Source organism: Diabrotica virgifera, chromosome 4 (genome assembly GCF_917563875.1).
Source record: "Diabrotica virgifera virgifera chromosome 4, PGI_DIABVI_V3a".
NCBI lineage: Eukaryota > Metazoa > Arthropoda > Insecta > Coleoptera > Chrysomelidae > Diabrotica > Diabrotica virgifera.
In genome coordinates, this window is record NC_065446.1 from 30,857,475 (window position 1) to 30,871,968 (window position 14,494).

At 32.2% G+C, this 14,494-nt stretch overlaps 1 protein-coding gene across 1 annotated transcript in view; it reads left to right on the plus strand.

Moving 5' to 3' along the window:
• The window catches only part of LOC114335835 (CCR4-NOT transcription complex subunit 10), a 67,357-nt gene that overhangs the window by 1,848 nt on the left and 51,015 nt on the right, over positions 1–14,494 (plus strand). Inside the window, exons 3-5 of the mRNA XM_028286124.2 lie at positions 7,108–7,249; positions 7,659–7,822; positions 9,059–9,196. Of these exons, the coding sequence (XP_028141925.2) occupies positions 7,108–7,249; positions 7,659–7,822; positions 9,059–9,196 (444 nt within the window). The remainder of the gene's footprint in view (positions 1–7,107; positions 7,250–7,658; positions 7,823–9,058; positions 9,197–14,494) is intronic.

Consider the following 14,494-nt stretch of genomic DNA (forward strand, 5'->3'; position numbering starts at 1 on the left):
TAAAGTAAGAGTAACTTTTAGTACTAGAATACCTTACGATTTAATAATCCAGTGTCAAAAATGCTTAAAAGTCAAAGACAAAAAAAGTTATGCGATAATATAACTGTTGCCCTACCCAAAGAGGACACATATGACCGGTACTAGAAATTCACAATTTATGAAATCGTTTTATCTCTGGAAGATAAATAGACATACCAGTTTTCTTTCTTCTAAATAGAAGTGTTCTAGAGGTATTTAAAAAAACTGATTAAAAGTCACCATCTTCAAAGAACTCCAGCTCCCTTAGGAAGCATTTTCGGAGTAGGTGATTTGGGTTAACCCTTAATATTTTGAGCTCAGGAATCTACAGTAAAAATATTTGCAAATATTAATGAAACACCCTGTATTGTTTTGTTTTATTTCATTATATTTTATTTTGTAATAATATTGACGATTTTTGTAATTTCAGTAAACTGTAATTGTTCTTGTTTTTTCCTGATCTTTGCAAGCTTTGTCAATAAAATTGTAAAACCTTTAGTGACAATAATAATATGGTATAACTTAACTAGACCCAAACCCAGACATCAAAAGTGAAAGTTATCCTCCAGCACCAAATTGTGCTATATTCTATATGGTCCACATAATGTTCAGAAAAAAGTCACACCATTTTGAGCGTTGGGTTTAGGGGGAGAGGGGGAGAAATCGGCAAATTCGTAGTTTTTACGTTTTTCGTCAATATTTCTAAAACTATGCGGTTTAGCATGAATAACCTTACAAAAATGTTCTACATTAAATTTGAAATAAAAAAGCTCCTATGCATTATCCTTCTAAAATAAACGGTTCAAAAGTTACGGAGGTGGTATAATATAATTGGTCCAAAAAAAGGCCTAACCCAGATATCCAAAGTGTTCTATATGGTCCACATATTGTTCAGGAAAAAGTTACATCATTTTGAGCGTCCGGTTTGGGGGGGAGATGGGGGAAAAGTCGGTAAATTAGTAGTTTTTTTTACGTTTTTCGTCAATATTTCTAAAACCATGCTTTAGCAAAAACAATGTTCTATACAAAAATGTTTTACGTGAAATTCAAAACAAAAAAGGTCCTATACATAATTGTTATAAAATCAACGGTTCCAGAGTTACGGAGGGTAAAAAGTGGAGGTTTTCGATACTTTTTATATTCTTTGGGCAATTTATAAAAATTTTCTTTAACAGGATTGTGTTTTGTAAATAAAATTTGCTATTTCAGTGGCCGTTGATATGTTAGTGATAAGCCCTTGAAGAAACGTCAACCGCACCACCCAAAATCATCATCAATTGCGCAGATAATATAAAAAGTATCAAAAACCTCCACTTTTCACCCTCCGTAACTCTGGAACCGTTGATTTTATAACAATTATGTATAGAGCCTTTTTTGTTTTAAATTTTATGTAGAACATTTTTGTATAGACCATTGTTTACGCTAAAGCAAAGTTTTAGAAATATTGACGAAAAACTTAAAAATATTACTAATTTACCGACTTCTCCCCCATCTCCCCCCCAAACCGGACGCTCAAAATGGTGTAACTTTTTACTGAACAGTATGTGGACCATATAGAACAATTTGGTGTTGGAGGAAAACTTTTACTTATGATGTCTGGGTTAGGCCTTTTTTGGACCAATTATACTATACTACTTCCGTAACTTTGGAACCGTTCACTTTAGAAGGATTATGCATAGAACCTTTTTTATTGCAAATTTAATGTAGAACATTTTTGTATAGAAGGTTGTTCATGCTAAACCGCATAGTTTTAGAAATATTGACGAAAATCCTAAAAAACTATGAATTTACTGATTTATCCCCCCTCTGCCCCCCAAACCCGACGCTCAAAATGGTGTGACTTTTTTCTGAACATTATGTGGACCATATAGAACAATTTGGTGTTGGAGGATAACTTTCACTTTGGATGTCTGGGTTATGCCATTATTTGGATCAATTATATCATACTATAAAGCATATTTCTATTCTATTCTATGTAAGCGGTTTTGCTTCTTTTGTTGAAAATTTTTTTAGCACTGTGCCATATCAGTGGTGTAAATGGGCCCTGCGACAAACTTTGATATGGGGCCCCTTTGGGGCTAGCTACGCCACTGGTATAAACATTAATCACATGAGATTTTTAACAGGTTGGCGGGCATCTACGCCTGCTACCTAATTCTCCCAGACTAATATGTGCTTGGCATATGGGCCAATTTTTTTATTTATATATGGGCAGTCAAGCTGTTAACCTAATCTACAGTAAATTTAAAAATTTTAATCATAAAAACTAGGAACATTAAATAACAAACATTAACATCGTGATCGTTACCATCCTGTGTTATCTATTTCTTTAGCTATTAAAGATAATATGCCTGAGCTTCATTATGATAGTTTTGCCTTCAATTTTAGGAGAGGAGACTATGTTGCTCTTAATATGTATCTTGCTAGTATCTCCTGGGAGAACGTTTTAGGTATTTGCAGAGATATTAACGAAGCCACGGAACTGTTCTACTCCATATTGCAGTTTGGTATCAATTGTTCAATACCACGTGTAAGATTAAAAAATCCCAAATTTCCTCGTTGGATGACTAATGACCTAAAATCATTAATATTTAGGAAAAAAATTGCTCATAAGGTATATAAACAAACAAATTCTTGGGACGATTATCTACTTTTCTCTTCCTTGAGAACCAAATGCAAAGAATTAAGCAAGTCATGTCATGATATTTATATAAGTCAAACTGAATCTAGAATTAGTTCAAATGTAAAGCACTTTTGGAATTTTGTTAACAGCAAACGCAAAAATAATGGTCTACCAAACACTATGTTTCTTGGAAACACAGTGCTTAATAATGGTGCGGATATCGTTAATAATTTTGCGCAATGCTTTCAAAATATTTACAGAGCAAATGATGATGATTTAATACAGCCCACCTTAGAATATGAAAAAACAGTGAGTCTAAATTCTTGTAATGTATCTATTAAAATCATATTTGAAAAATTAGCCAATTTAGACATTTTTAAAGGCTCTGGACCAGATGGGATTCCACCCATACTATTAAAAAAATGTAGATGTACTTTAACCCGTCGCTTATATTTTCTGTTTTCTCATTCACTTGATTCAGCTATTTGTCCAAGTTTGTGGAAATCTAGTTTTATTGTTCCTATTCATAAATCAGGTGACAGGAGTAATATAGCTAACTACAGACCAATAAGCATTATATCTTCTATTCCTAAAATTCTAGAGAGTATAATATGCGACTATTAAAACACCTTTATGCAGGAGACTACAGGTGGATGCTATTTATACAGATTTCTCCAAAGCATTATTGACACTGTGAATCATAAATTGTTGTGTAACAAGCTTAAAGCTATTGGATTTACGGGCAATCTGTATAACTGGTTATGTAGTTACCTAACTAGCAGAACACAACTTGTTAAAATTAAACACTTTCAATTTGGTGAAATTTCCGTAACATCTGGTGTTCCACAAGGAAGCCACTTATGGCCTTTGCTTTTTAATATATTTGTTAATGACATTAAATCTCAAATTAATTCTAAATTTCTGCTATTTGCTGATGATTTAAAAATCTATAGAATTATGGAATCTGTCTCAGATTGTGAAAAACTTCAAAATGATATTAACAAAATTATGGCATGGTGCAATTGGAACCAAATGAGCATTAATGTTGGAAAATGTCACTTTATTAGTTTCTGTGGAAGAATTAACAGCCTCTTTTATAATTACAAATTAGCTGAAGAACCACTGAAGGCTGTATCAACTGTAAGAGATCTAGGTGTTCAATTAGATTCCAAACTAAATTTTTGCGCTCATTTTGATTATGTGAATAACCAGGCATTTAAAATGTTAGGCTTCATTATTAGAACTTCTAGATGTTTGCATAACATTAATTCCATCAGACTGATTTATTTTTCCCTAGTTAGATCTGTTCTTGAGTATTGCTCAGTTTTTTGGTCACCCACTTATGAAGTCCATATAGCCAAGCTTGAAAAAGTCCAAAATAAATTCATTACGTACTTAAGTTTTAAATTACACAAACCTTTAAGTGACCATTCCTACTCAGAAATTAGAAATAAATTAAACCTTCCTAGGCTATCTTCCAGACGGATGTATGCTGATGTTTTGTTTCTTCATAAACTACTGAATTCAAAAATTAATTGCAATGATCTACTGTCTCTAATTGACTTTAATGTTCCCTCTAGAGTTACTAGAACATCCCAAAATTTCGCAATTAAATTTCATCGCTGCAACTTTGGTAGGCATTCTCCGCTGAGTAGAATCATTCTAAATGGAAATAGAATAGACCTTGATTTGTTGCTGTGCGCTTCTGAAAATGTTTGTAGACAGTGTTTAAAAAAAATTTGTAATCTTATGTGATTTATATTTGTTATTTACTTTGTATTATTTTAATATTTGTTTTTTCTATATAGCTGCATCGCCAATTTTTGTCATACATATTTACTATATCTCTATATTTATTGTATCACTAGATAATTATAATATTTTGTGTATATATTAAATTGGGTGGTATCCCGTTAAAAAATAAATAAATAAATAAATAAATAAATTAACAAAAAATGTACAGAACACAAGGACATTAAGTTATCACACACAGTTTTTAACCTGAGCTTTAAATTCTTTTGGAAAACTGTAACAATCTAAACTTTTCTAATATTGGTTAGCAAACCTAGGTGTTCTAGACATGAAGGAGTTGTGTCCACAGTTTGTGCGATGGGGTCTAACGTAAAAGGGTTGATTTAGCCTTGTTTGTCTACTGGGAACATGGAGGCTAATTCTCTCCAATAGTTGAGGACCAAAATTATTGGTGTGTAGTATGCTATAAAACATTGTGAGATGCTTATGCATGTGTCGGATTTGGAGAGAAGTTATGTTGATAGACTTTTCCATATTAGAATAGTTAATTTCATCAACCCTCTGGTTTTGTTTAACTGCAACAAATCTTAAGAACTTGTGCTGAACTCTCTCAATAGCTTGAACATGGGTGTTATAGTGTGGAGACCAAACACATGAACAGTAATCTAGGTGAGGTCTCACCAGTGAACACTACAATATTTTTATGGATGGGATATTTAGAATGTCTTTAGCACAACATTTGATAAACCCTAAAAGTTGAAGTGATTTTGAGACAATGGATGATATATGGGGGATGTAGGATAAGCTAGAAATCGAGCACAACACGTAGGTCTTTTATCTGAGATACAGAGTCTAAAGGACAATCCTTAATAGTATAGATATGATTTGTAGGAGTTCTATTTCTACCAAAAACCATTAAGTGACACTTTTTAACATTAAGTTCCACTCCGTTGCTATCACACCAATAGCTCAACTGATCCAAGTCAGATTGTAATTTTTGATAGTCACCATCATTCTCGATTTTCAAATATAATTTTAAATCCACAGCAAAGCAAGGAAAAAAGGAAAAAAGCAAAGTGGAAACAGGAGGCAATATCATTAACGTAGATATTGAATAGAAGGGGTCCCAGATGTGAACCCTTGTGGCACTCCTGAAGGTACCTTAATTTCAAACAACTGAAAACCCTGAACACATACTATTTGTATTCTTTCAGATAGGTAGGATAACAACCATTCTAAAAGTTCACCCTGGATACCCAGATCTCTCAACTTATTGAGTAAAATCTTGCGATTTACCCAGTCAAACACCTTCGTAAAGTCTATGTATACAGCATGAATCTGGAAGCCACCTTCAAGAGATTCCACAAGGAAGTCGGTAAATGTCAATAAATTAAGTTCAGTGGAGCGGCTAGAGAGAAATCCAAATTGCTGGTTGATAAAACAGCATTTTAAACTTGCTGACAAATAGTCACAGACAAGACTCAAAAACTTTGGGAATACAACTGTGAATGCTAATCAGATGATAATTGTTCACTTGAGACTTATCTCCAGATTTTAATATTGGGGTAATAAAACTAGTTTTCCAGTAGGCTGGGAACATCCCTGTCTTTAATGACAGGTTAAAAATGTGAAAAAGAGGTCTAGAAAGTAAAAAGCTTAAGTGTTTAAGAAAAGAAGGTGGAAGACCATCTGGACCTGGTCGCTTGTTGCTATCCAAAATGGAAAGTTTTTCATATATAGACGAAATAGAAATGCCAAATTGAGAAATAGTAAATTGTGATAAGTTGATGTCACCAGAATCTAAAATATTGTCCTGCAAAACACAATCTCTATCGCTACAAGTTTTTGAAAAGTATTCAGCAAACAAATTAACAATTTCTGTACCACTAGAACCAGTGATATTATTATAGTGTACAACTGATGGTATATTAGGTTTGCTATTTTCATTATGTACTAACAAATTTCCAAAAATTTCTAATATTATCCCTGAGAGATGATTCAGTTAATGCAATGTAATCACGATAACATTGTTGTTTTAAGCGTTTACATTGAGCCCTTAATGCAGAAAACTCACTAAAGAGAGTGGGGGATTTAGTTCTCAGATATTCTTTGTGAACTTTCTTTTTCTGAATAATTGTAACTTTGAGATCTGGAGAAAACCACACCAGAAATTTCTTTGCTGAATACTTTTTAACAGGAACATAAAGATCAATTTATATAATATCGTAAAAAATACTGATCATATCATCAAGAGACTTATTTTTAAACAAATTATCCCAATTAAATTGAGAAAGAAAACTTTTAACATCTAGGACGTTCATCGCATGGAACTCTCTATAAAAAGCGTCACCAGTCAGTCCAGGGTTGTTAACACATGATTCACACTTAAATTCAAAAGATATAGGTGGATGATGAATATCCAAAGGAAGTAGGACTATCTCTGCTGTTGATATATCTTAGCTTCGCCATCGTCCATGAAAATCAGATCCAGCAAATTGTTGTGTGCATTAGTTGACTTGATAAAGGTTATGGTATGAGCATGAAGCTGAAAGAATTTGTATGGATTCAACTTCACGAGGTGAAGCTCCTGTCAAAGGGGTACCCACTGAAGACATTCCATCCTTGGACCAGTTACAGTAAGGAAGGTTAAAGTCCCCCAGGATACAAAGCTTGTGAGAAAAAAAAATTTTAATACTGATTTTGTTTTATTCTAGTTTCAGATCAAAGCAGAAAAATTAGATTATATTGATTATTGCATTATTCTATACAACCTAACTGTTTTGTTATTCCATCAAAAACGATACACAGATGCCCAAAGAATAATGGACAAAGTCTATAAATTTATTGAACCTATGGGTAAGTTAATTCTATTACTACTTTAAGCCCTTTAGATCTTCTAAGTAGATGCGTGGCAATGAGTGCACTAATAACTGGCAAAATAATGCAAAAGACAGAAAACATAATTGTTGTGAAATTAAAAGAGATAAAAGAGATTTAGATGTATTGGAGTCAAACTGTCATAGAATAATTTGTATAAAATGCTCTGTCACAAATGTTTAAAAGTGGGAAACTATGTAATGTAATGTAAATTATAGGTTCCTATAGATAATTTTACACCTCTACCAGTTTCATCTCTTTTTATTTCACAACGTATTATGTTTTCTATCATTTGCATTATTTTGCTGGTTATTAGGGCACTCATCACTACATTACATGCTGTTTTACCATTTTTTACTTCCTTATGATGCTTATATAATTTTTGTAGATGAAAATTTAGCAAAACAGGTTAGTCTCCTAGCAATCGAATTACAATTAAGTATCAGGAAACCTGATAAAGCGTTAAAGTTAATAAGTTACCTAGAAAATAATCTAATATATGGTGGTAGCCTTCCATTAAAAGGTTTGGATAAAAATGGAAAAGATCGTAAAGTAAGTATTCTTTATACTATAAAAGTTTTAATAAATCTACAGCATGTTTAGACTTATTCCTGAAAATGATCGGATGTGAAATCTAAAACTGTGCTATACTTCACAACTGTAACTGATCCAAATGACCAAAATATGGGAAATGGCTCTCTGTCAAATGCTCTGAAACTTTGGATTCTGGTAGTCCTTGATGTGTGGAACAAAAGACTCCATGGGCGCGTATATATCATACTAGTGATGTCATCCATCTGGGCGTGATGACGCAATCGATGATATTTTTAAATAGGAATAGGGGTCGTGTGATAGCTCATTTGAAAGGTTATTTAATTCTCTATTCACTAATATAAATATTAACATAATCGTTTATACAGGGTGCCCAAATTTTTTTTAATCAAATTAATTGAGACAAAAAGAAGAATATATAATGTATTTAATTCGAAATACATTTTACTGCTGTCAGAAAACAGAAAAAAATGTTTATTTGATAAATAAATATTGTTTTTCGCTTAAATTCAATATTAAAGCTGCCACCCACCTGCCTCTTAGCAGTTTGAACATTTAATTTAAGCGAAAAGCAATGTTTATTTTTCAAATTAACATTTTTTTCTGTTTTCTGACAGCAGTAAAATGTATTTCGAAATAAATAAATTATATACATTCTTCTTTTGGTCTCAATTAATTTAATTAAAACAAATTTGGGCCACCCTGTATAATTAATTACGTTAATGTTTATATTAGTGAATAGAGAATTGAATTACCTTTCAAATGAGCTATCACATGGCCCCTATTCCTATTTAAAAAAAATCATCGATTGCGTCATCACACCCAGATGGATGACGTCACTAGTATGATATATTCGCCAAAAAATTATAATTTAAAAATAAAAATCGAGCTGATTCGTAATTTATCTCCAGAGTCTCCCATTCTCGAGAAAATGAATTTATTCCAACTCAAACGTCCTCACTGTACCTATAACTTCAGAGGCTTATATCTTAGAACTATGATTTTTTGGAGCTACACGCCCATTGAGTCTTTTGTTCTACACCAGAAACCAAAGTTTCAGAGCATTTGACAGAGAGCCATTTCCCATAAGGTTTCTGCGGGGTCCTTTCTGCATATTATTTTCACACCATACGGGGTGGTCGGAAAGACCCTTTATAGTAATTTATTGTTTTTGTTATACTACACAGGGAACATATAACAGGGAATAATATAATATATGCCATCACTTTTTTTCAGATAACATTGCCACCTCCAAAGCCTTTGTCTGAAGAGTTTGAAAGAAAGCTATTGAAATATAAAGTAAGATGTTATGTAATGAACCATTCTATGAAAACTGCTATAAAAGAAATACCAGTTCTTCTTAAAGATAAATCTGTAAGTTTTTTTATCATTTTTTTTAAGTTATTTATTTGTTGATAACTGTACCAGGATAACGTAATATGTTGCACTGCTGCCTATGATCTGTAACAAAAAATATTTTATGAATATATTATAAATAGGAAATTTATTCCAGAAACAATACGAAAAATGTATTTTATTATTCAGGGCCGGCGTAGCCGAGTGGTAGTGTGCTAGGCTAGCGTGCCGGTGGTCCGGAGTTCAAATCCTACCGCCGGCAAGAACAACTAGACATTTTTAAAATGTTTATAGGCCCCAGGTCGACTCAGCCTGAATAAAATGGGTACCTTGGGTAAAACCAGGGGTAATAATAGGCGGTTGAAGCGTAGCACTGGCCCTGTTACCTTCCTTGTATACCGTAGGCCCTAGATATAGCAGACTACCCTGCTATACTCTTAAAGCCACGTGAGCGGTATAAAACGGGAGACTATTATTATTATTTTATTATTCTTCCTACTGTCCTGTTATTTTGATAAATCTATTTCAATAAATTATAGACGCCTCTAGACCTTTAAAAAAATGTAACTTTCTCTAAATGCCAGGCCATTTCAATTCACCTCTTGATTTGAAGACAATTTATGACATGTTAGATTTGTTTTTTTTTCAGTTGCAGAAAAACATTATAATTGTAAGGAGCTAGATCTGGTACATAAAGGCGATGTTCGAATAATTCGATTTGTATGTAGGAGCATGTTCTGTAAAAACAAAATGCCTTTAGACAATTTTCGGCATGTTTTCTCCATATTTCTTGTTGTTTTAGAACAGTCAGATACGTGTAGTAATTCCCAGTTATTGTTCTACCCTTATTCCGAAGATCAATTATGATTAATCCTTGGTATTCCCAAGACCCTGATGTGAAAAATTTTCCAGCAGATTTTTGGATGTGCAATTTCTTAAGTCTTAAAGAACTTGAGTGTCTCTAGTTCATCGATTGGTACATTGTTTCTAGATCGTAGATATGTAGGTACCCAAGTTTTATTCATATCACCAGCGCGGCTTAAGGGCAGCCAAAATCCGAAATTTGAATTTTTTAAAGTTTTTTGGGTTATGATTGAAAATTTTTCTCTGGAATCTTCTGTGTCCAACGATATATAACACATTATAGTGTGGTTACAAAATTATTTGTCTTTTAAACGTCTGCACTCAACTTACCGTGTACCGGTAGCTTTATTCGCGGTGTGCAAGTACTTGGAAAGGAATTGAGAAACGATCGTGCCCGAATAGCGGAGAAATATTGCAACTTTCTTAAATAATTCATATTGTCAATTGAAATTGTCAAATTGACGTACATTTCACATCTACTGTCATTGAAGAATATAAAATTATATGCAATTAGGGATTCCAATGAACTGTCAGTGGTGGACGGTGGATGGCTAAAGCGACATGGCCATAGACATAGTTAAGGGGGGTGGTCATGTCGTATCTAATGTTTACATTGAATATTGACAAATTTGTAAAGAATATCCTGTTTGGTTCTGTTTTTTTGTTAATTGTGTAACGAAATTTGTGAAATTGTGATAGCAAAGTAAATATGAAGTGGTTTAATAATTGGATACGCCTGTGGATGACAGTTTTGCCATCCAGCAGCCATATTATATCACGTGATTTGGAATGCCTAATTATTATAACGCTCTGAGCTTCGCTGGTGTCGCTCCTAGCGGTTACTAATTCAACTTTCACCGGTAATTTTTAAATTTATTATTTAATTGTTATCGCTTAATATTTACAACGCAAAAAAGTAATTAAATTGTAATCGATTTTTTTAAGATTTTGCTAATCATTTTGACGTTCTATTGATAAAATATGAATTTCTTACTTCGGATACTTTCACAATTATCGTGTAGATGGCGCTAAGATTGATAGATTAATAATTTATAATTACATATTACGGAACATTAAAAAAACTTAAATTCAGTATTTAAAACGTAAGTATATTTAAGTTAAAAATATATACCACAGCTTTGACCAACTAATATTTTTTATAATGAATGTTTTTAATTTTAATTTTAAATTAATCACTTTGACATTTAGGTCAAATTTCCGGTAAAGGTTTACAGACTTGTCACTACTAGCGCTCGCGAATTTGTAAATATCCCCTCTACGTACGAGCTCACAGCGTATAAATGTAAATTTAATTAATTGTATTTTGCTTGCAGTACTGCATTTTAATAACTAATTTTATTTACTACATACAGTTGTTTACGTTTTAATAATATAACCTGAATCTTATTTTTTCTTCTTATTATTTTTTTGGACTCTTGCGATTTCCCGAATACTAAGTTTTTAACTTTTGATGTCAAATATCTCTGCATCCTTAAATGATAGAAGGTCCAAATTTTTACAGTAGTTGTAGATAGATAATATCAAGTCCCAAGTATGTACAGGGTTTCTCATTATATTTTGATCCCCACTTATTTTCCTTAATTTCGGGAATAAAAAAAAGTTTCAAATAAAAGTTGTTTTATTTTATCTGTACCGACCAACAGTGTAGCAACAGACCAAATTTTGTATACAGGGAGTGCCCAATAAAATGCATCTTCAATATTTCAAATGGGACACCCTGTATTTTTTTATAGTTTTGAGTAGCCCTGCATTTCCTGGTTACAAATATATAACATAGTGTACATTAGTTTTGTTCTATAATGGCGTATGGTACTACTATACTATACTAAGATAAGAAAAAAATATATTTAGAAAGTCAACAAAATTAAAGTCAAAGTAAAGCAAAGTATTAAGGTCTTCATCATCATTTCCTACGATAGTACGTTTCTTCCGTTCAAACATTTTTTCATTTATGACATGATGATAAATATATAAAAATGTATTTGCAGAAGGAGTCTGTCGATCTGGATAAATCAGCCTATATTCTCTTCTTGCCGCTTGCTTGTTTTTATTATGTTTTACATAAATTGAGAAAATATCTACTTTTTCATCTGCAGTATAACCCATTTCGGTATGAGGACTGACAGTTTATAATAAATTAATAATTGTTCCATTTTGAAATGTCAGTTGCATAGCCTATGGTTACCCTTTTGTAGTACCATACGCCATTATAGAACAAAACTAATGCTACACTATGTTATACAGTTGAGTCCGCGAATCTTTACCCGTGCGTCATCATTTAAAGCGTACGAAATAAGTCGATGATAAGTCGGAAATTGAAATTTACTAAACGCAACAGCAAGAGATAGTAAGTGACTTGCTGTTGCGTTTAGTAAATTTCAATTCGACTTATCATCGACTTATTTCGTATGCTGTAAATGATGACGCACGGGTAAAGATTCGCGGACTCAACTGTATATTTGTAATCAGGAAATGCAGGGCTACTCAAAACTATAAAAAAATACAGGGTATCCCATTTGAAATATTGAAGATGCATTTTATTGGGCACTCCCTGTATAAAAAATTTGGTATTCTTTTTCTCATGATCATCTTTCAGTGCGTCACAGTTTTTCGATTTCTCTCTAACGCATTAAATTGTATGTGACAGAAAAAAAGGCACGTCTCTGAATACTTTGGTAATTATTCTAGTTCGGTGATTATTCTAGTTGTCGATAGATGGCGCCATAATCAAAAAAGAATTATTTATTAAATAAAATAATAATATTATCAATATAATCTGTACAATTTATAAGACTATACAAATGAAAGAAAATACCATTTTATAAATGCAATAGACACAATTGATTTGGTTTTATTCCAAATTGAAAATAAAATTTGACAACTGTCAGATTTAACTAAAATGTCACGTTAGAATAAATGTCATAAATGTGTATTATCACGGACTTACCTTTTTTTCTATAATTTGTGACGCACTGAAAAATGTTCATGAAAAGGAGAATATATTGCTACACTGTTGGTCGGTACAGATAAAATAATACAACTTTTATTTGAAACTTTTTTTTGTATTCCCGAAATTAAGGAAATAAGTGGGGGTCAAAATATAATGAGAAACCCTGTACAAACACAAGTAAAATAAAAAATAAAATCTAAACTTTTTTGGGTTTTTTTGTAAGAGTATTTAAAAAAAAAAGAATGTGTGTGTACTTTGTACGCACGTAAGAAGTTATACTTCTATTATAATATAATTTCAACGAAATAAATATACCTACTAACAGTTACAATACAAAAAATTAACAATAATTACCAAAATTTAACCAAAACTTAACAATGCCAAATATTAAAAAAAACCTCGCAACCTCGCGAATTCTCAACCTCTGGTCTAATGCTCTACCAACAAGACCATCAAGGCACATACTATTAACGTGTCAGATATACATATTGACACATCACGGTGACAAGTGAAATATAAAAATAGATATTTTATTATTTTACGCCCAAGGAAGACAAATCCAAAGACACAAAATTATAATAAAAAACCTTTTAAACCACATTTTTCAAATTGCGCAAGTTGTATTATTAATATTAATGTTAATAAATGAAATATAAATATTTTGACGTTTCACAATTTGACAATATCATAACAAAATTTGATCTACTATTTTTAAAACACTTACCAGTGTAAGATTCTTTAGCTTTGAATAAGCGAGATCGTCCCGGTTGATTGTTGTTATCCACAGTTCTCTACGGCTTCGAGCTAATAGGTTTTTTATCAGTAATTTTGCGGCACTCATACTATTAGTCACAGTTTGATGGGCTTTCACATTGACATGCAACAATCATCTCTTGTATGTTAATAAGTCCAAAAATATAATATGAAAATTATTTAAAAATGCAGTATAACCATTAACTAACTTTTTGTTTGTTGTTTCTCTTCCTACAAATTTTAAAACGCAACAACCATACACCATACATAACCAAACCACAGTCCCACAGCTGTGATACAGCTGCCATATTGGATAATTTTTGTCATGTCATTTGAACATCCAATCAGAACAAAGTTGTAATGCGACTGCGCGGGATCAAAGGTTTTAATCCTATTAAAATTCACCCTCATATGCGCGTAAAGAAGTATAACTTCAAAAATTTACAATAAATGTTTCTTTTACTCTAACTTTACAGAAATCTACGCGGGACTAAACAATGTATCTAGTTTCAAAATAAAGAAAAAATTAGGTCTCTAAGTGCTTTGGTTACAGAGCTATGTGACATAATGTTAACATTGTCGTTAAATGGGACTTCGGGTGCCCTTAAGAAGTTTGGCATATTTCTCAAACTAAGTACAGATCGAATCTGATGCTTCTACCCTTCACACTTCAGGCCAACATTCACAGATTTGGAGATCTATTTTGCGAGGTTTTTTTCTTAAGTTTA